Source organism: Oryx dammah, unplaced genomic scaffold, assembly GCF_014754425.2.
Source record: "Oryx dammah isolate SB20612 unplaced genomic scaffold, SCBI_Odam_1.1 HiC_scaffold_8, whole genome shotgun sequence".
Taxonomy (NCBI): domain Eukaryota; kingdom Metazoa; phylum Chordata; class Mammalia; order Artiodactyla; family Bovidae; genus Oryx; species Oryx dammah.
Window position 1 is genome coordinate 39,906,518 of NW_024070192.1, and position 19,574 is coordinate 39,926,091.

General features: G+C 44.1%; 1 protein-coding gene across 1 annotated transcript in view; it reads right to left on the bottom strand.

Moving 5' to 3' along the window:
- The window catches only part of VPS53 (VPS53 subunit of GARP complex), a 129,056-nt gene that overhangs the window by 53,944 nt on the left and 55,538 nt on the right, over positions 1-19,574 (bottom strand). The window contains exons 11-13 of the mRNA XM_040243825.1: positions 18,038-18,179; positions 8,722-8,823; positions 848-942 (exon numbers count right to left, since the gene is read on the bottom strand). Of these exons, the coding sequence (XP_040099759.1) occupies positions 848-942; positions 8,722-8,823; positions 18,038-18,179 (339 nt within the window). The remainder of the gene's footprint in view (positions 1-847; positions 943-8,721; positions 8,824-18,037; positions 18,180-19,574) is intronic.

Here is a 19,574-nt window from a genome sequence, read left to right on the forward strand (position 1 = left end):
CTTTTCAAAAGTGTCAAGGTCATGAAAGACAAAGAAGAGACTGAGGAACTGTTCAAGCTTAAAGGAGAATAAGGAGACCTGACAACTAAACGCACGTCTGGATTTTGGACCAGAGGGAGGACATGCAGGGGAGAACAGCACCTTCCTGATTTTCATAACTGCGGTTCTATAAGCTGCTACCATTCCCTGGTGGCTTCCCAGGCGGTGCAGGGGCAAAGACCCTACCAGCCAATGCAGGAGACATGGGTTCAATTCCTGGGTCAGAAGATCCCCTGGAGAAGGAAATGGCAACCCACTCCAGTATTCTTGCCTTGGAAATCCCATGGACAGAGGAGCCTGGTGGGCTACAGTCCAGGGGGTCGCAAAGAGTCCAACCCGACTTAGCAACTAAACCACCACCACCATTCTCTGGACAGAGGATATATGAGAATTCTTTTATAACTTTTTGGTGAATCTAAATGATTTCAAAATGAAAAGTTAAACAAATTATAATTGAAAACATATACATTAGAGTTGAGGCCTTTCATTCTCCTCTTTTCAGCACCTGACATCGTAAAGCCTGGCAGGCTGCCATACAGATGTAAGGCTCAGTGCCCATCTCGGAAATAGGCGCTGGGACCCGTTTGGGAGCGCCTTAGAGTCACATTCAGGCTTCTGAGATTTATAGACATAATACATTATAACACTCAAAAGACCAAAAAGTATCCTTAGCAGCTTTCCAGGAAGGGTCATGGGCATGCCAAGTCCCTCCTTCAACTTCTAGAAGGAGCTGTGCCCTTGGGAGGCCCCTCCCTGACTCGAGGAGGGAGAAATGGCAGGAGAAAGCAGCAAAGTGGTTGTCACTCACTTGTCCTGGGACTCAATATACACGTAGAGATGCGGCTCAAAACACTTGGAAACAATGCCGTGGAATGGATTGTCTGGGGCTTTAGGCTTCTTAGGCTGTAAAGGAAAAAAAGAGAGAAAAGGAAAGAAAAAAAGAAACTCTATACTTGAGCCATCTTTGCAAAATTTCCAGCAGTTTCAACAAAAACATCCCTTCAAAGTTCACTCCTAACTTACAGAAAAGCAGCACACAGTATAACTAGACTGGGACTATGTCCTGTATTATAATTCATGCCAGCTTGTGAATAATAAACCAGCTTTGCTGGCATCATTTATGCGCTCTGTGCAGTGAAAGATTTATAGCTACTGTGATAACACATGCATTTTCAATTTGGAAGTTCTTCATCATCTGACTGATGTTTCAAAAATGCAAATTCTTGCTAATAATCAGCACCTTATAGCTGGGCAGTGCCTTGGAATGTCTAAAGTACTTTTACACAGTCTAGTTTTGAAAGCCTCCATTTACTGCTTGTTATTATGGGCCAAGCGCTTTGATACGAAATAACCTCTCATCTACTCCTCACAACAACCCTCAATGTAGGAATTATTATGACTACTATTTTACACTAAAAGAAGGGCTTCTCTGGTGGCTCAGTTGGTAAAGAATCGATCTACAGTGAGGGAGACCTGTGTTTGATCCCTAGGTTGGGAAGATCCCCTGGAGAAGGGAAAGGGCTACTCGCTCCAGTACTCTGGTCTGGAGAATTCCATGAACTGTATAGTCCATGGGGTCACAAAGAGCTGGACACAACTGAGCTATACCTAAAGAAAGGGAGGCACAGGAGGTGTTAGCAGCCTGCCCCCAGGCACAGGGTGAAACTTCCTATCTCCTGAACCAGAATTCTTCCTATTAGATCACTACTGTCCCTGCAGTGTTTCCTGACTGCTGAATTTCATCAACAAATAGGAAAAAACAAAAACAACAACAAGAAGGGTAGGGGGCCAACACAGGGTTGCTAACTTTGTATTTTGCTACTTTACACTCTCGATATTCTCGCCACAAGTTCCTAAAAGAGTATTTTATACCTAAACCTTTTAAAAGAGAAAACAGCTGCATAAAGGCAGTTCCTCCCAAGAAGAGACAGTTAGTTGGCGACCTTATACCAAGATAGAAAGATAGATAGGTAGATAGACAGGCTGGCTGTTTTATCTCTATTTTTTGCCTTGTACCAGTGAAAACATGGATCAGCCCTGGTCCCCAACTGATGCTGGGAAAACTGTATCTGATAAAAAGGTTATCTGGGTAGGCAAGCATTTAAAAACTATTATTTGCTACTAAATTTCCTTTCAAAACATCTAAAAAATAAACAAGATCTTCCTACATATTTCTGTTCCTAAAAAAAGAAAAAGTCAATTCTATCTATGTTTTGTTTGTGGGCATTTGAAAATAGATACAGGTCTCTGAGGCTTTGTTGGGGTTGATACAAGAGTACAATCTGGATATAAATCAGCACTTATAACATACTCATTGAACTGAACTGTTCATCTCTTAATACATGGGAAAAGCTAAGCTCCTAAACACAGACAGAAATATCTTCTTCTAGTAATCAAAAAAAACAAAACAAAAACCCGAAATGCTTAAAAACATCTATAAAAACTGGTAATGATCACCCGAAATGTCAACTGTAGACATACCCCATTTAATCTCATATCTAGCTCTATTCCCTTTTCACCTTCTAAGAATTCCATGTCTTTATTTACTTATTTGGCAGGATTTGAAGAAACTCTGGTCCTTCCTAAGACTAACTATAGTCTGGGCTATTTTCTCTTACCATCCAGAAGCCACTGCCAAGAGACTCTGGGCTTCCCAGGTGGCATCAGTGGTAAAGAAGGCACCTGCCAATGTAGGAGATGTAAGAGACACGGGCACGATCCCTGGATGGAGAAGATTCCCTGGAGGAGGACATAGCAACCCACTCCAGTATTCTTGCCTGGAGAATCCCACGGACAGAAGAGACTGGCGGGTTGCATGGGGTAGCAAAGAGTTAAACATGACTGAAGTGACTTAGCGCATAAGACCGGGTTAATTTGAGTTTAAATTGGCTAGATCCAAAGTTCTACTTCATTTCATGGATACCTTAGGGGTTTGTCTACATTTCCATTAGTTTAGAATGAGGGATCTGTGATGCAGTGTGATGACTGTGAAGGTGTGGTCCTTATCTGTTTTACATTTTCCAAGTCAGTTACTTATATTTCAAAATTCTTCTTTTCAATAAAGTGATCTGATAAACAGAGAAATGTGATTTAATTTATCTACCTTTTTTAGAATTAGACATCCTGAAATATCCTAATTTTGACAGCGCCACACAGCATGTGTATGGGCATGCTCAGTTGTGTTCGACTCTTTGTGACTCCACAGACTGTAACCTGCCAGGCTCCTCTGTCCACGGAATTCTCCAGGCAAGAATACTGGAGCTGGTTGCCATCTCCTTCTCCAGGGGACCTTCCCGACCCAGGGATCCAATCCCTGGCTTCTGTGTCTCCTGCACTGACAGACAGGTTCTTTAGCAGCTGAGCCACGGGGGACCCAAATATCCTGATTCTAGAGCTGGAAAACAAGACCACAATACCCAGATGCCTTTTCATTAACTAAAATGCAATCTTCATAAATATTATAATTATTCCCTTTATTTATATTTTCTTCCCCTGACAAAAATATTCACATGTCTGTAGGATAGCTTCTGGAAATTATAAATGGGAGTTTGTGTAATATAGAATATTGTCATGTTTTAAATCAACATGTGTATTTTGTATTTGGCTTTATTTAATTTCAGTGTGCTTTCCCAACAACTGACAGTGTTTTAATTTATCACTTTTGGATCACATTATAACATTTAAATAAATCTAAATAAATGAGATATAACACTGGTGTTAAATTTTCTGATTTTGATCTGTGGTGATTTTAGTGAGTACCTTTCTTTAGCGAACATCTTTCTTATGTGAATGTGTTTCCTAGAAAGGAAATACATACTGAAATACTCAGAGACAAAGGGCATGATACTTATACACTGACTTGTTCTGAAAGAGAGACAGACAGAGGGAGGGGGAGTAAGAGACAGAAGAGAGAGGGGAGGGGAGAAAATGGTAAAGTGAGTGCAGCAAAACAGCAGAAGCTAGTGAGCTCAAGTGAAAGATATTTGTGAGTTAGAAGGCGATGGCACCCCACTCCAGTACTCTTGTCTGGAAAATCCCATGGGCAGAGGAGCCTGGTAGGCTGCAGTCCATGGAATCTCGAAGAGTTGGACACAACTGAGCGACTTCACTTTCACTTTTCACTTTCATGCACTGGAGAAGGAAATGGCAACCCACTCCAGTGTTCTTGCCTGGAGAATCCCAGGGACGGGGGAGCCTGGTGGGCTGCCGTCTATGGGGTCGCACAGAGTCAGACATAACTGAAGCAACTTAGCAGTAGCAGCAATATTTTTAAAACTTTCCCTAAATTTGACATTATTTTTTTTTAAAAGAGAAAAAGGTTTCAAATAACAATAAAAAATCCAAATAAGGCCTAGAGTTAAGTGACTAGTACTGTGCCAGTGTTAACCAGCTGGTTTGATGATGACTGTACTACAGGTATATCCCAGGTATAGCAGAGGAGCATTTTGAGAAACGGCACATCACCAGCAGCTGGGACCACACTGTGTGCCAGCAGAGACATCCACACCTGAGTGAAAAACGAGGTTAGCACCAACATCCTGGTTTTGATAACGTTTTATAGTTATGGGAGTCATCAGCACTGGGGGAGGCTGAGAGATGGGTATCCAGGACTTCTCTACGCAACTTTTTATGAGTGTATAATTATTTTGAAATTAAAAGGTTTTTTTTTTTTCAGTGGTTCAGAGGGACTTCCTGGTAGTCCAGGGGTCAAGACTTCCCCTTCCCATGCAGTGGGTGCGGGTTCCCTGGTTGGGATCCCTGGTTGGATTCCCAGGGGGATGCCTGGAGAGAGAAGATCCTACATGCCTCATGGGCAAAACACCAAAACATAAAACAGAAGCAATACTGTAACACATTCCATAAAGATTTTAAAATTGATCCACATCAAAAAGCTTTAAAAAAAAAAAAAAAAAGGTTCAGCAGAGTTAAGACTCCAAAGGCGAAGAAGTTTGGGGGATACCTTTACCTATTTATTTTGCTTATATTTTCCTTTTTATGTATGCACAAAATGATATGTGATAAAAATGTATGGATGAATCCAGAGAGCTTATTCAGATAAACAGAGATTCCAATGACTAGGGAGTATGGCTACCTGATATTTCAACAAACTCACCTTGAGCCATCTTCCTGAGGACCCAAGTTTGATGAGGCCCCACAGACACCTCTGGCTGTGGCTCAGAGAGCTAGCCACACAACCAGACAGCCCAGGTGGCCCGAACCTTCCTCAGGCAACTCTACTTCGCCCAGCCTCTGCTCTCTAATGGCGCTCCCAGGAGAGAGGAGGGACCTATAGCCATAGTCATAGCTCCCTGTCCTCTTACAGAGTTTTCAATGTGATTTGGAAGCAAGAGGGGAACAATAGGCAGGCACTGCCTCAAGTCTGTTTTTTTTTTTAACCCCCACTGAGCTGCCTCCTGCTTCTGGCTGCCTCATATCTGTGTTCATATTTAGATGCTACAGGCTAGAACTGGAGCTCAAGTTGGTGTCTCCCTTTGCACCTTCTAGCTCCCTAAAGGGTTGCTTCTCAGCTTAAAGAATATACTAAAGTCATTTAGCAGTAGCACTCGGGCTGGACTTCGGAGTGGGTGGATTCGGTCCAAAAGCTGCAGATGTTTAAGCTATTTCCTCCTGGAGTTTGATGGAATAATAAAAGGTTACTGTTGTCACAGTAAGGAGGTCTGCAGCTGGTCCCATTTCCTTTTATTACAATCCAATGTAAACAGATTAAATCTAACTGCTCGGATCACCAGAAGGGTACATTTTAAAGCCAGAAATTCCTTATTTCTTCTTTCTTTTATACTCTGAGGACCCTCAGTCCTCTTTCAGATGCCATTTTTTAATCATTGGGAACATGTTGGCAACAGACTGCTTGAACTAAATACCTCTTTTCAAGTTCACGCTCCCTTCTCTATAGCCTCATCTTGAAGGACCCTGTCTGCTGACTGCAGTGATGCCAACAGGCTGGGTAACCCAGGACAAATACTGGTCCCCCTGCCCAGCCGAGCTCACCACCCGCATCTTGTGTGCTTCCCCATGAAGCCCCACCTGGCTCCTCCTCTTCCAGTGTGCCCAACTTCAGAAGCCAGAGAGTGACTGGGAAGTCAGGGCGGGGGTGGGGGTGGGGGGTCCTGGAGCTCCCACCTAATCAACCACAAGTAGGATGGTGCTGGGGAGGCGGTAGGAGGTTGGGGACACAGAGGAAGAGGCATTAGTCACTGGCATGTCAGTTTTATTACTAAAAAGGAACAGCCCGTGAAACTGAGGGTGGGTCATCTAGCTCAGAGGTTTTCAGTACTTTTTTTAGGTTTTTAAATATATGGACCATTTTTAAAGTCTTCACTGAATTTGTTACAACATTGCTTCTGTTTTATGTTTTGTCTTTTTTGGCCGAGAGGCATGTGGGATCTAGCTTCCTGATCAGGGATTGAACTCCTTGCATTGGAAGCTGAAGTCTTAACCACTGGACCTCCACGAAGTCTTAGTACTTTCCTTTTGAACATACCTAGAACCCCTGATCCCAAAGTAATTTTACCTGGGAGTCCATGAAAACAGTGACTCAAAACAGAACTGCTCTATTTGGAGGGACTTAGAGCTCTGGTCTCCTCCCAGCTCCCCACAGTGACATGTGACAGGGCAGCAAGGAACAGAAATGGAAAACCACTGGCTCCTTCTAAGCAAGGGAAGTCCAGTGAGAAAAGTACCTGCCTAAGGCCACACAGCCAGCTGATGGCAAGCCAGAGTCTGGCATCTTCTCCATCACGTGACTCTGCGTTACCCCAGGCACCTGTGTTCTGTGTCCTTAGAATGAGCAGGTCTTCATCCTTAAGACAAGCTTAATCTCAAGCTTTCCAGGATGAGCAACAAGTTCCACAAGAAAGAAAAAAAAACCAAGTTACCTGACAAAACTGATTTTGTAGCTCATGGGGAACTCTATCATAATCCAGTTTTGTGACACCCAGAGATGACTGGCTAATGGGATAATTTTCCAACAGCACTACGCGCATCTGAGTGTTTGATTCTGGATGTGACAGTGGCAGCCATGTGCGCTGGGGAGACAGGAGGGCCCTGAAAATGGCCCAACTACAGAAGGCCAGCTCAGAGGGTACAGATAGCCAAGCGTGGGTGGAGGATGAGCTCTACACCTGGACTCTTCTTTCTCATCCCAGTCCTTCCTCCCAAAATGGGAAAGACACATTTCTTTCTTTTTTTGGCTGTGCTGAGTGGCATGTAGGATCTTAGTTCCCAGACCAGGGATCAATCCTTCAACCCCTGCACTGAAAGCATGAAGTCTTAACCACTGGACCACCAGGGAAGTCCCTGAGAGAGGCATTTCTTTAAGAGAAATCTTTGTTTTCTCCTAGCCTAGCTGATATGATGGCTTTAAGTCAATTACATGTAATCTGTAGATCTCTGGGATGTGGCCTCAGGGCATCTCCCAGTCTTAGTCATTCCCTTTTATTCATGGGATTCATTTCTAGGTCCTCCACTTTTCAGGGCGACATCACGGTATGATGGAAAGAGAGCCAGGAAAGGAATTTTAGTCTCTGACTTCCAGACCTGGCTTCCAGTCCTTTCCCAGCTTCTTCACTTCCAAACTCTGTAACCCTGGGCTAGTCACTGAGCCTGCCGCTCACAAAAATCCTGTAAAAGGAGAGGCAGGCACAGGAAGGACGAAATAAAGTAAAGCCTGTAGAAGACTTTTAAACTATAAAGCACCATAAAAATTTGAGGCATCCATGTTATTATAATTATTTAATCAGTGGATCAGATACCCCTGACGGCATCACTTCAGAGCTGCTCCTGGGAATTCTGCTGTCTTGGCTCCTGCCGGGACTGTACACCTATCATCCCCTCCCAGGCTAGGAGCACAGGGTGAACTGCGATGTGCACGGCTACGGGGTTCCCAGAGCTGCTCTTCCCAGCCGGCCTCCCTTTCGGTGGTGTCTGGATCAAAATAACCTCATAAAATCATCCTCCAGCAGCCAAGTGTAGAAAATTAAAAAGAAGGCTCACTAATCCAGACAGGAAAAGTCCTGATTTATCGCTCTAACCTCTCGTGTCATAAAATGGCAATGAAACAAAAACACCATTCTCTGGAATGGAGGGAGAGGAAATTTAAGAGTTGGACAGAAAAAGCCGAAGGAAATGAAAGTGCTGGTGTGCTCTGAAAAGCAACTCTCCAAATATGCCACTGGTCCCCTTGGTGTTTTCAGGCCTCCCTGACGGCTTCCAGACCTAAGGTGCTTGGTTTCCGCTGAGTCGGAGTCTCTCCTGGCTGACAGGGGCTGCTAACTTCACCAGGGATCTTTCAGCCTCTCATGTCATCACTGGACCAGATCAGGGGACAACTAAAAGCTGGGCTGACAAATTCGAGAGATGATGAATTAGCCAGGGCAGAGTTCAGCCGCCCTGCCATACCCGCTGATCAAGCTTGGCTGTGTTGCTGAGGCCGGTGGTGAGGCGACTGGAGAGCAGAGGGGTGGGGTGGGGTGGGGCAGGAAGGACTGCTCTTTTACTCAGGTTTCTAAATGCGCTTTCAGATAAAGCCCTTCTAGAAAGACCACCAAAGTCGTAGTCTCTGAATGTGGTCAACAGCCAAGGGATCATATTTAAGAGTGAGCAGACCCATTTTCAGAAACAAACATTCGGCAGGCTGTGAGGGGAAATGCAAACCAGACTTACTTGCTCTAAATCTCCTTTCTCTAACGCCAGTTCCTCCATCTCTGCTGCTGGCTCATCTTCCAGGAAGGGATTGGTGGATGCGGGTGGAGATTCGAGTTTTTTCTGTTAATTAGATGTGAGAAACAGATGGGTGTTTTCTGAGTAGAGTCAACACTTTTCCCCACTGATCTGCCTTTTCCAAGGCTCTCCAACAGCTATACCATGCAATCTGATCTGATGGGCAAAAATGGAGACACCCTGGATCACATTCTCACCACCAGCACTTTGCACTGCTTTTTATAACTGGAGGATAATTTACAATACTGTGATGGTTGTGCCATATATCAACATGAATGGGCCATAGGCATACCACCCCCCCCACCTCCCTCCCCACCCCACCCCTCCAGGTAGTCACAGAGCACCAGTTTTGGGTTCCCCACATCACACATCAAACTCCCTCTGGCTCTTCCAGAAAACTTACTGCCCACTGACCCCAATCGCGAGCTGCCTAAAACTCTCACTCATCCTCCAGTCTTCAAGTCAGAAGTCCCCTGTTCTGGGCAGCCTTTTCCCACCTGGCAAGTCTGGTTTAGAAGCCTCCATCCCCACCTGGCATGTCCCCTAACCAGGTATTTATTAAAATACTGCCAATTATTCATGTGTGTGTCTCCTCCCCACCAGGTTCTGTGACTGCAGGAATCATGTCTATCTTGTGTCTTATCTCTGGTACCTGGCCAGAGACCTATATCTCTTCTGAAATATGAAGGTAGGTTTGAATTCAAAAACAAACTCCAGAGCTAATCTTTTGTGTTCCCGATCATAGACTCTTCTCTTCTCAATTAAGACCCATTACAGCACCCACAACAAGATCTCCTTGAGAAAAATTACTCCCCAGTCCCTGAATGTGACTTTTTTTTTCATTTTTCAAAAATACTTCTGAGCATGTATTTAAAAACAAAAAACATTTATTTGACTGCACTGGGTCTTAGCTACAACATGCAGGATTTTCAGTCTTTAATTGTGGCAATCAACCTCTTTAATTGCCACATGTGGGATCTGGTTCCCTGATCAGGGATCAAACCTGGGCCCCCTGCATTGGGAGCACAGAGTCTCAGCTAGTGGACCAACAGGAAAGTCCCATGACCACTCTTTTAAAAGATCACTGAGTGAGACTTCAGGCCAGTAGAAGGCTGGAGATGTGGGTTTCAGCTCCAATGCTGTTGCGTTGGCCTAGCTTCTCTGAACCCCAGCAGCCTGAATGGCTGAATGAGGAAGACAGAGTTACAGACCACTTGAAGGATTAAATGTGATAAAGTGTGTGAAACACTAGAAGAAGCGCATGATACATATTAACAATGATGATTCCAGTACAACAACAGGAATGGAGGTTGTGCTTTGGAATTTTTTTTTTTACAAATCTGACCTCAGAATGTTGTTTATGCCAAGGAGCTGGGTGTTCTAGCAGAAAGGGAACTCAGCAGACAAGCAGGTAAAAGGGACTGGCAGGTGCTGGGGAAGAGGAAGAGGGTAGAGGAATGGCTCTCTTGAGACAAGAAGCTGGGTGCAGGGGGAGTTTCTAAAAGTACTGGTGAGGCGACTTCCCTGGTGGTCCAGTGGCTAAGACTCTGAGCTCCCAATGCAGGGGTCCAGGTTCAATCCCTAGTCAGGGAACTAGATTTCACATGCTGCAACTAAAGATACACATGCCACAATGAAGATCGACGCTCCCACGTGCCACAACTAAGACCTGGAACAGTCAAACAAATTAGTATTTTTCAAATTTTCAAAAATAATAAAATAAAAGTACTTGTGATAATTTGAGCATGTATCAGTGGAGCAGACTGAATTAATCCCTATGGCAAGAGGGATGGCAGACAGACCACAGTGTCATGAATGACTCTGCAGGTGCCAGGACATCAGCTGAAGATGTTACCGAAAAAAGAAAGAAAAAAGGAACCCAACAAACACAGAAAAATAAAAAATAAAACTTAAACATACACACACACAAACCACACCCATGTCTCGTTTAAGCTTTAAGACAATTCCACTTACATCCATGTAAACTACTTACTTCTTGGCTAAAACACTTGGATGGTGTTATGTAGCTAGACAGAGCCTTGGTGTATGAAGAAAGCCTTGTGATTAAGGCACTGTGTGTGTGTGCGCGTGTGCATGCTCAGTTGTGTCTAGCTCTTTGCCACCCTATGGACTATAGCCCACAGGATCCCCTGTCCATGGAATTTTCCAGGCAAGAATACTAGAGCAGATTGCCTTTTCCTCCTCCAGGAGATCTTCCTGACCCAGGGACTGAACCTGCATCTCTTGTGTCTTATGCAATGGCAGGTGGATTCTTTACCACTATGCCACCTGGGAAGACTAATTAATACATTAGCTCAAGGAACTCAGGAGGAGAACAATGAGGTATCCTCTGGAGAAACAATATGGCCTAAGAACCCAGCAAACATTTCAAAATGAAATTTGGCTTCTTTGCCTGATGTGGGGGGAAAAAAAACCCTCATAAATGAAAAGCAACTTACATTTATTTTCAGAATTATGCTATTTCTAGAAAGCAATGTTTCTTTGAAAGCCATATTTCTAAGTCTTAGTTGTCTGTGAGGGTTGCTGGTATTTTAAGGTGAGGGTGAAAAACAGAATCTAAGCTTCAACAAGTTACATTAGTTAATCGCACTGGATTCCTGATGCTACTGGGTCAAAGTGGGTTTGGGGATCACACTGTTGAGCTGACCCACTATGATTCTGAGTCTTTCAGTCCTTTGGAGACGTGGCGAGCAAGTCAGCAACTGAATGCAAAGCTTTGTTCAAGATTGTTCAGCAACAGAAACAGGATGTAAGTTTTTGAACCAAATATTCTTCATCTATTGCTAGGCCTACCAGGGTTGATAATATGTTTCACAATTATATAAAGGTAGGACTACTCATTTTAAAAACAATGTGTTCTTGGAAATCTTGGTGATGCCGACTGAGGGCATTCCTGGGCTCCACGCTCACTGATGGGAGTATTCAATGGATGGAGGTAAGAAGCAAACATAAAAGGCAGCACTGAAAAAGCAGAGAGACGTTCCAGGCAGTACAGCGTGGGCTACTTGTTTGGTGTCACCGGGTCAGGAGATTCCCCAGAGGAGAGGTGTCCTTCCTATTCCCACAGTCTGTCTCTATTAACCAACTGATGAGATTACTGGAGTCAGGGGCACTTGGGAACTTCCTGCTCACTCATGTGAGGCACATGCATTCCAACTGGGAACCAAGCTGATACCAGGAAAGCGACTCACCACTCCTCAGTTCATCCACTTGACAAAGGGATGTACTGGGCACAAGGAAAGCAGGGAGCGAGGCGGACTATGCTCGGTCCTCAGGGAGCTTACGGTCAAGTGGGAGAGGCAGACTTTAACCAAAGAATCACACAAGCATGCGAGGCGGCCATGCAGGAAAAGCAGAGGTGGTTATGAAAGGATGCAACAGAAGGTCACAGAAAACCACCCCAAGGAAACGATGTTTGAGCCAGAACTGAAGGGACGCTTCAGAGCTCAGTGTGAAAGCGGAGTGGATGGCCAGGGCTTTCTAGGCAAAGGGACTAGTGGGTGATGCCACCCATCCTGCAGTTGTGTGCTGAGCATGTGCTCAGCTCCAGGCACACTCCTGGGCACCAGAGATCCAGCACTGAGCAAGATAAAGAAGGGAGGTGACATGCTGAAAATACAGTGTGGGAACTGGGCTAAGATGGGGAGGTTCTTCACAAGGTGATCCAAGAGGGCCTCTCTGAGACAGGGACATTTGAGTAGAGACTTGAATGAGGAGAAGAAGCCAGTTGGGCCAAGACCTGGGGAAGAGCATTCTCCCTAGGGAGAGCCAGTGGGAAGGCTGGAGTGAAAGGAACGTGGCAGGGAGGGGCAGTGGGGCCCCCGATCACACAGCCTGTTGTGGGCTGTGGGAAAGGCTGGTTTTCTTATAGCAACTGGGCAGTCACTGGGGGTTCTAAACAGGGCAGTGGAAGGGTCCAGTTTTAGATTCTGAAGAGGCTGCTGCCAGGTGGGGCTGACACCCGAGTGGGCGAAGCTAGAGTCGTGGAAATGGAAAAAAGTGGCCACACCTGGGGCATCTTTAGGAGCGCAGACTTAAGGGGACTTGGTGAGAGAGTGGATGTGACGGGGAAGGAAAGAAAGGAATCAAGGGAAAGGTGCTTTCTGGCCTGAGGAACTGTGTGGCTGGTGTGACCATTGACTGAGGGATGGGCCTGGGTTCAAGTCCAGGCTCTACCACTCGGGTATGTGGCTTTACTTCTCCATGCCTCAGCCCTTCCACCTGCAATGTGAAGGGATATGAACACCCACTGCACAGAGATGTAGTGACAGTTAATGAGCACGACTGTGTATACAGAGCAGCTTAACACAACAGCCGAGGAAGTGCGGCATGCGGGGGCTGTCCTTAGTGATTAACTGGGGTACAAGTCATGAAGGCAGGACCGTGGCTGTGCCTCTCAAAAGAGCAATGCTCAGCGGGGAATGAGAGAGGACCCCAGAGCTTAGAAGACTCATAAAGAGAATGTTTTTAATCACAAGTGAGATCTTTCCCTACCATTTCATCTCTTTGGGAGCTCTCCAGGAAATGAAAGCAATGCATCCATCAAATTACAAGGCAGAGGCCCACTGCGCTTCACCCTTCTGCCCTAGTCTCCAACAAAGCCCTCCAAGTATCTCCTGTACCACCATCCCATTGGCAAATGTTATGCCACAAAACACCGAGAGGTGGACACAGATGCCTGCTACCGAGGGGGCCATGTTAGTGCTCTGATTAATTTGGTGTGATGAAAGAACCAGTCTCTGCAGGAAGCCGTCACCAGCACAACTCAGCCTTGTGTGCAAGAGGCCCGCTGGCACAGACAACCAAATCTGCCGCTCACTCCTGCTCTGTGGCTGTCACAGACCACAGAGAATTACAAGTTGAGGTTTAGATTTTAAAGAACTCAAATGACATGTTCCACGAGCTCTGGGGCCGCTAAATGAAACCAAAAATCTTCCAAGAAATGCACAACTTTCCAGTTTTGAGAGAATTCATTCTTTTTGCTATGATGACAGTTGATTTCAAGTTCATACATGAAAAGTCTTCATACGGCAAGTGTATTCCTACTTATTAAACCACATGGGATTCCCAACACTATCAAAACAATGGCCACAGGACAGCCAGGCTGTCTCATTTACTGTTGGGAAGAGCCAACCAGGCTTTAGTCAGTAGTATGTCCATATCTGGGTCTGTCTGCACAAATCTCTTTCTAAGTTCTTAGCTGGACCCTTCAAATCATCAAAGAAGAAACTCTGAAATTTAAGATGAATCTGTTTCCTTTCCCTGGAGAAGACAGCTTTCAATGTGAGATGAAAGTTCCACAATTTTGCATTTCTCATTCCATAAATACTTTATTCTAGCCCAGTTCCTGATTTGTCCTTAAAAAGATGGCCTGGAGGCCTCAGCCGATAGGCTGGTGAGCACAGACCTACGCATACCTGGTTTAACCTCGCTGGGACCCCTCTTTTGTTCTTGGTGCCACCACATTCAGATCTCATGTTGTGACAGTTATGCATAGGTATCTTTCTCCTTCTAGAACATGCATACCTGTCTGATTCAATTTTTCATCTTTACCCAAGGCCCTGCTCCAAGAGGGAGCTTGAAAAACACTGGTGGATAAACGCTGGTGGAGAAGCATTCAATAAAATCCTCTTCAAACACAGGCATTATGGTTCCTCTTTGTTGTTTAAAAAAACCAAAACCAAACCCAGGTAGGTGTAGGTGTGTGTGCGTGTGTGCACATGTGTATGCATGGTTGGAAGAGTCTCAAATTATAACCCAAACTATTAAACAGTGCACATCTCTGGGAGGAGAGATTTAGAGTAATTGAGAAAGAAGAGATTATTCCATTTTTTTTTTTTTAATATTCTGTCTTCTATTTTCTTTTTTTTTAAGATTTTTTTTTTATGTTGACCTTTTTTTTTAATGTGGACCATTTTTTAATTCTTTATTAAATTTGTTACAATATTGCTTCTGTTTTATCTTTTGGTTTTTTGGCTACAAGATATGTGGGATTTTAGCTCCCTGACCAGGGATCAAACCTATAGCCTCTGCATTGAAACGCGAAGTCTTAACCACTGGACCTGGATCCACTGCCAGGGAAGTCCCAAGAAGAAATTGTTCTTTTAAAATATTTTATTCTGTTTGAGCTGTAATAAGCATGTATTACTCTCCCTCTTTTTGGTAGATAAATTATCTGAAACATGAAGATGATTTATAACTAAACTCAGATTTTCTAAAACCCTTGATATTTTAAAACTGTGATATAATTAACATAAAATTCACCATTTAAAGGTGATTTTCTTTTTTTTTTTTTAAAGGTGATTTTCATTTCAGTGATTTCATAGAGGCTGAATGTAATTTTTACCATAAATCTAATCACTGAGTCTCTAAAGATGCATGTGGGTATAGTTAAATCCTATCTAGACATTTGCTTTTAATTTCAAGGCATTTTAATTTACAGACTATATTAAATCCCTCCTAAAGGTCAGGAATTTAGGCAATCAGCTAGAAACCTGGGCAGTTCCCTTCTTCCAATAACTGTTATAGCACAGGACATTATGAGTTTGTTGGGGCTGGAATAATAAAAACAAAACATGCCCTGTCCTTAAGGCTCTTTCAGTCTAAGTTCCTAACAGTTTCTAACAGTCTAAGTATCCACATCTGTCAAAAAAGAGCAAAAGATGATGCATCACATGACTCAGTTAGGAGAGCTTTCCAGGTGAACCTGTCTTTTCAGGTAAGCTCACCCTCATTGTTTCACTGTCAATCGGTCACCAAGGGGCGTGAAAAGGCCTGAGTGATACAGTGAAGGATGGAAGGGAGCAAGCCTGGGAGGGTCTCTGGTTAACCTGGCCTTTGGCGGACTTTTTATCTGCTCTATTATTTTCCAAGGAATCTGATAACTTTCAATGAAATCTGGCATATGGTAAAGAGTACTAGGATATACTTTGATTCATTCTGTAGTTCTACTACTCTGAAACAAAATGGTGACCACAAAAGATTACCCAAAAGGCATATCCTGGGATCAAGGCCAGACGGAGAGGAGGAGGCTAGGAGACAAGGAACAGCCAGTCTTCAGATGGGGTATCCAGCAGCTAGACTGGCCATTAGGCCAGGTGGCACTTCTGACCCAGCACAGGCCAGCCTCTTTCCCACACTGTCTGTGGGGAGCATGGTCAGCAGTCACTACTAAGTCCATCGGGGGTCTCTGACAGTGATGTCTGCAGGCTACTGGTGAAGGTGTGGCCCCACTTGCCCACAGCAAGATGTTTGCTGGACCAGGTTCAGAGTGAACGTCACTGACAGTGAGAAGCACAACCTTCACATCTCCCCAGAGCAGGGCGGCCATGAACTGATTCTCCAGGACCTGGCCTGCCTTGTGGAAGAGGCCAGAGGAGTTCTGTTGCCTTTCTAGAAACTCATCTTTAAGGGGAAGTCCTTGAAGGCTGTGGAGCTGCCATGGTCAGGAACTGGAATGCAGAATGGTTGCTGGGTCACAATAACTGGGACAAAGAACAGTCTCAGGGGAAGAGACTGTCTTAAAAGAGAGAAGTGACGTGGAGAAGCCTGTGTGGAAGACAGCTGACCAACTGGAGAGGTGAAGGGTGAGTAAAAAGCTCATGGCTCAAAATTTCCCTGGTGATTAAGACTACATCTGCCAATGCAGGGGGTGTAGCTTCGATTCCTAGCTGGAAAGCTGCTGCTGCTACTGCTGCTAAGTTGCATCAGTCGTGTCCGACTCTGCACGACCCCATAGACGGCAGCCCACCAGGCTCCCCTGTCCCTGGGATTCTCCAAGCAAGAACACTGGAGTGGGTTGCCATTTCCTTCTCCAATGCATGAAAGTGAAAAGTGAAAGTGAAGTCGCTCAGTCGTGTCTGACTCTTCGAGACCCCATGGACTATAGCCTACCAGGCTCCTCCCTCCATGGGATTTCTCAGGCAAGAGTACTAGAGTGAGATGCCATTGCCTTCTCCATGTTGGAAAGCTAAGATCCCACATGTCTTACAGCCAAAAGGCCAAAAAATGAAACAGAAACAATACTGTAACAAATTCAATAAAGCCTTTAAAAATGGTCCACTTAAAAAAAAAAAAACTCATGGTTCAGCGGGATTTTTTGTAATCTGAAACTCTGCAAACTAGATGGGAGAGCTAGGCGACAGCTGAACAACTGGAGGAGGTACTTGTAAATTGATTATTCCAGAGAATTTCAAAGACAGAAGTCCAAAAACGAATGGATTGGTGGGAAAGGTTCAGGGGTTCCTAGTGACTGGGAACAACATCGCAGAGCATAGTACCACCAGGAGACAGAAGGCTACAGTCTGGGAGCATGACCCTGGTAGTGAGGTAAAAGTGGAGAGACGCAGCAGTGCCCTGAGAAACAAGTAGACACCCACTGTTATCATTTCCAGACCTTTTTCTTATCTATTTACATATATAAACATGCTTCTTCCACAAATGGAATTATACTATATGTACGGGGCTGTGTGGCTCAGTTGGTAAAGAATCTGTCTGCAATGCAGGAGATCCCTGGTTCGGAAAGATCCCTTGGAGAAGGAAATGGCATCCCACTCCAGTATTCTTGCCTGGAAAACCGATGGACAGAGGAGCCTGGCAGCTACAGTTCATGGAGTCGCAAACAGCTGGACATGACTTAGCGACTCAGTTACCACCACTGGGCTATAGCTTAGGTTTTGCACCTATATATATGAGAGGTTTTCTTCCGACGACAGCACATCTACATCCATTCCTCATTCTACCACTCTGAAACTGTTCTATCTAGTCCACAGCGTGAATATACCATATTTTACTTAAGGTGAATGATGGACATTATAGAAATCTCCAATGTTTTCTGCTTTTAAGGTTGCAGTTCACCTTTTTGGGGGTTACATCTTCCTCTAAGCACATCTTAATTATAATAAAACTCAAGAGTTAATAATGTAATAAGGTATTTGTGACTGAATAAGTGAAGACTCTATGACTCACAGAATTATTAGGCTTAAAATGGGGCTGATCCCTTGATAAAATGATGACAAGACATTCTAAAAACATGAAATACTGCATAATAGACAAATGATAAAGCCATACAGAATGTTCTGTATGACTATTTGCATGAATTCAACAAAATCCTTGGGATGGGGGATTAAAGCTCTTGAGCTGATGGATGGAAACACCAAACTGTAAAATACTTCAAAAGCGAAGCCCACCCACCCAGGCCACCAATGCCCCGGTCTGGTGTCCCTTAGGACAGTCTTACCAGCGTTCCATCTGTCAGGGTGCACCCGGAAAAGCGTTTTGCAAGAAATCCCTCAAAGTTAGTTGTTCTCTGAATAGCAAAGAGAAGCAATTTCACTTCAATTTCCTTAGCTCTTGTACGCATGATCTTGGCAAGTTCTGTCCTTCAAATTAAAGGGAGAAGAATGTTGTCAAACAAACCGATCACTCAAGACAGGACAAAGTAAGTGGCTTTAGCTTATACTTAGAAAAAAAAAAGTATGTAGTCATTTCAAAACCTGAAGTCTATCACCAACTAAGTTTAATGCTCAGGGAATAGAAACATATATTCTAAATAAGAATTTTAGGGAATTTCCCGGCAGTCCAGCAGTAAGGACTCTGCAATCTTGCTGCTGAGGGCCTTGGTTCAATCCCTGGTGGGGGAACTAAGATCTCATAAGCCATGCAGCCTAAATAAATAAATAAGAAGAATTTTAAGGTGAAATTATCCACCAGTCCAAAAAAAAAAAAAAAATCAAAGATAATGGCTATCAGTTTGCTTACACGGCTACTACAATTTTTATTTTTAAAATTTCCATTCACTTATTAATAGTATATATGAAGCATTTACTCAGTATTTTATAAAAATGCATATATTCTATATAATTTTACAAGTCATTAATTACTGAATCATAAAGCCCTCCCTCTTCCAGATAGCTCAATAACCATCTTTCAACCAGAAAGCAGGACCCCTGGGTAGAGATGGGAGTCGATCCCCTTGTAAAAAGTGACAGGTACCCATCTGGGTGTTTCCTGCCTGTGACGCTTACAGGCCACTCAAGTGTCCCATCTCAGAATGCTATGTTGTAAGGGAGCAGTCTCACGAGAGTTCTCAGTAAGTACTGAGCTACAGATCATCTTCCCACACAAATAAACAACAAAAACCAAACAAAGAGCCTCTTAATTTGAGAATTATGTATCTACAGGCTTTTAGCCAAAATTCGAACAGTGAAAGCTTAGCAGCAACACTGCCTTTAGCTGACACAACAGCACATGTGTTGGCTTTTATGTACACTCACTCTCCTGTGGACTTCATTTTTCACAGAAAATGAATTTTGCAAGACACTGAACTAGGGGCTAAAGTGAATTAGTTATCAATCTCTCAAGCAATACACTCTTTCTTTGCTAATCAAAACTTAGAAAGTGACAACCACAATCAACCTTGAATCAATCAGGTCATCTAAATCCAGCAGCAAGTATGTTTCTGAAAACCACCAGCACACAGAATGTAAAGCACCAAGGGTGACCCTAATGTAAACTAGGGACTCTGGGTAGCAAGGAGGTGTCAAGGTAGGTTCAGCAACTGTAACCTGTATACACTCTGGTCGGGGATGTTGATGATGGCAGAGGCCTCTGTGGATGCAGGGGAGGGCATGGGGTATATGGGAAATCTCTTCTTGTCAATCTTGCTGTGAACGTAAATCTGCTTTAAAAACTAAAGCCTACGTGTGCATCCTAGAGTCCGGGCTCTGCAACAAGAGGAGTCAATGCAATGAGAAACCACTGTGCCACAGGTAGAA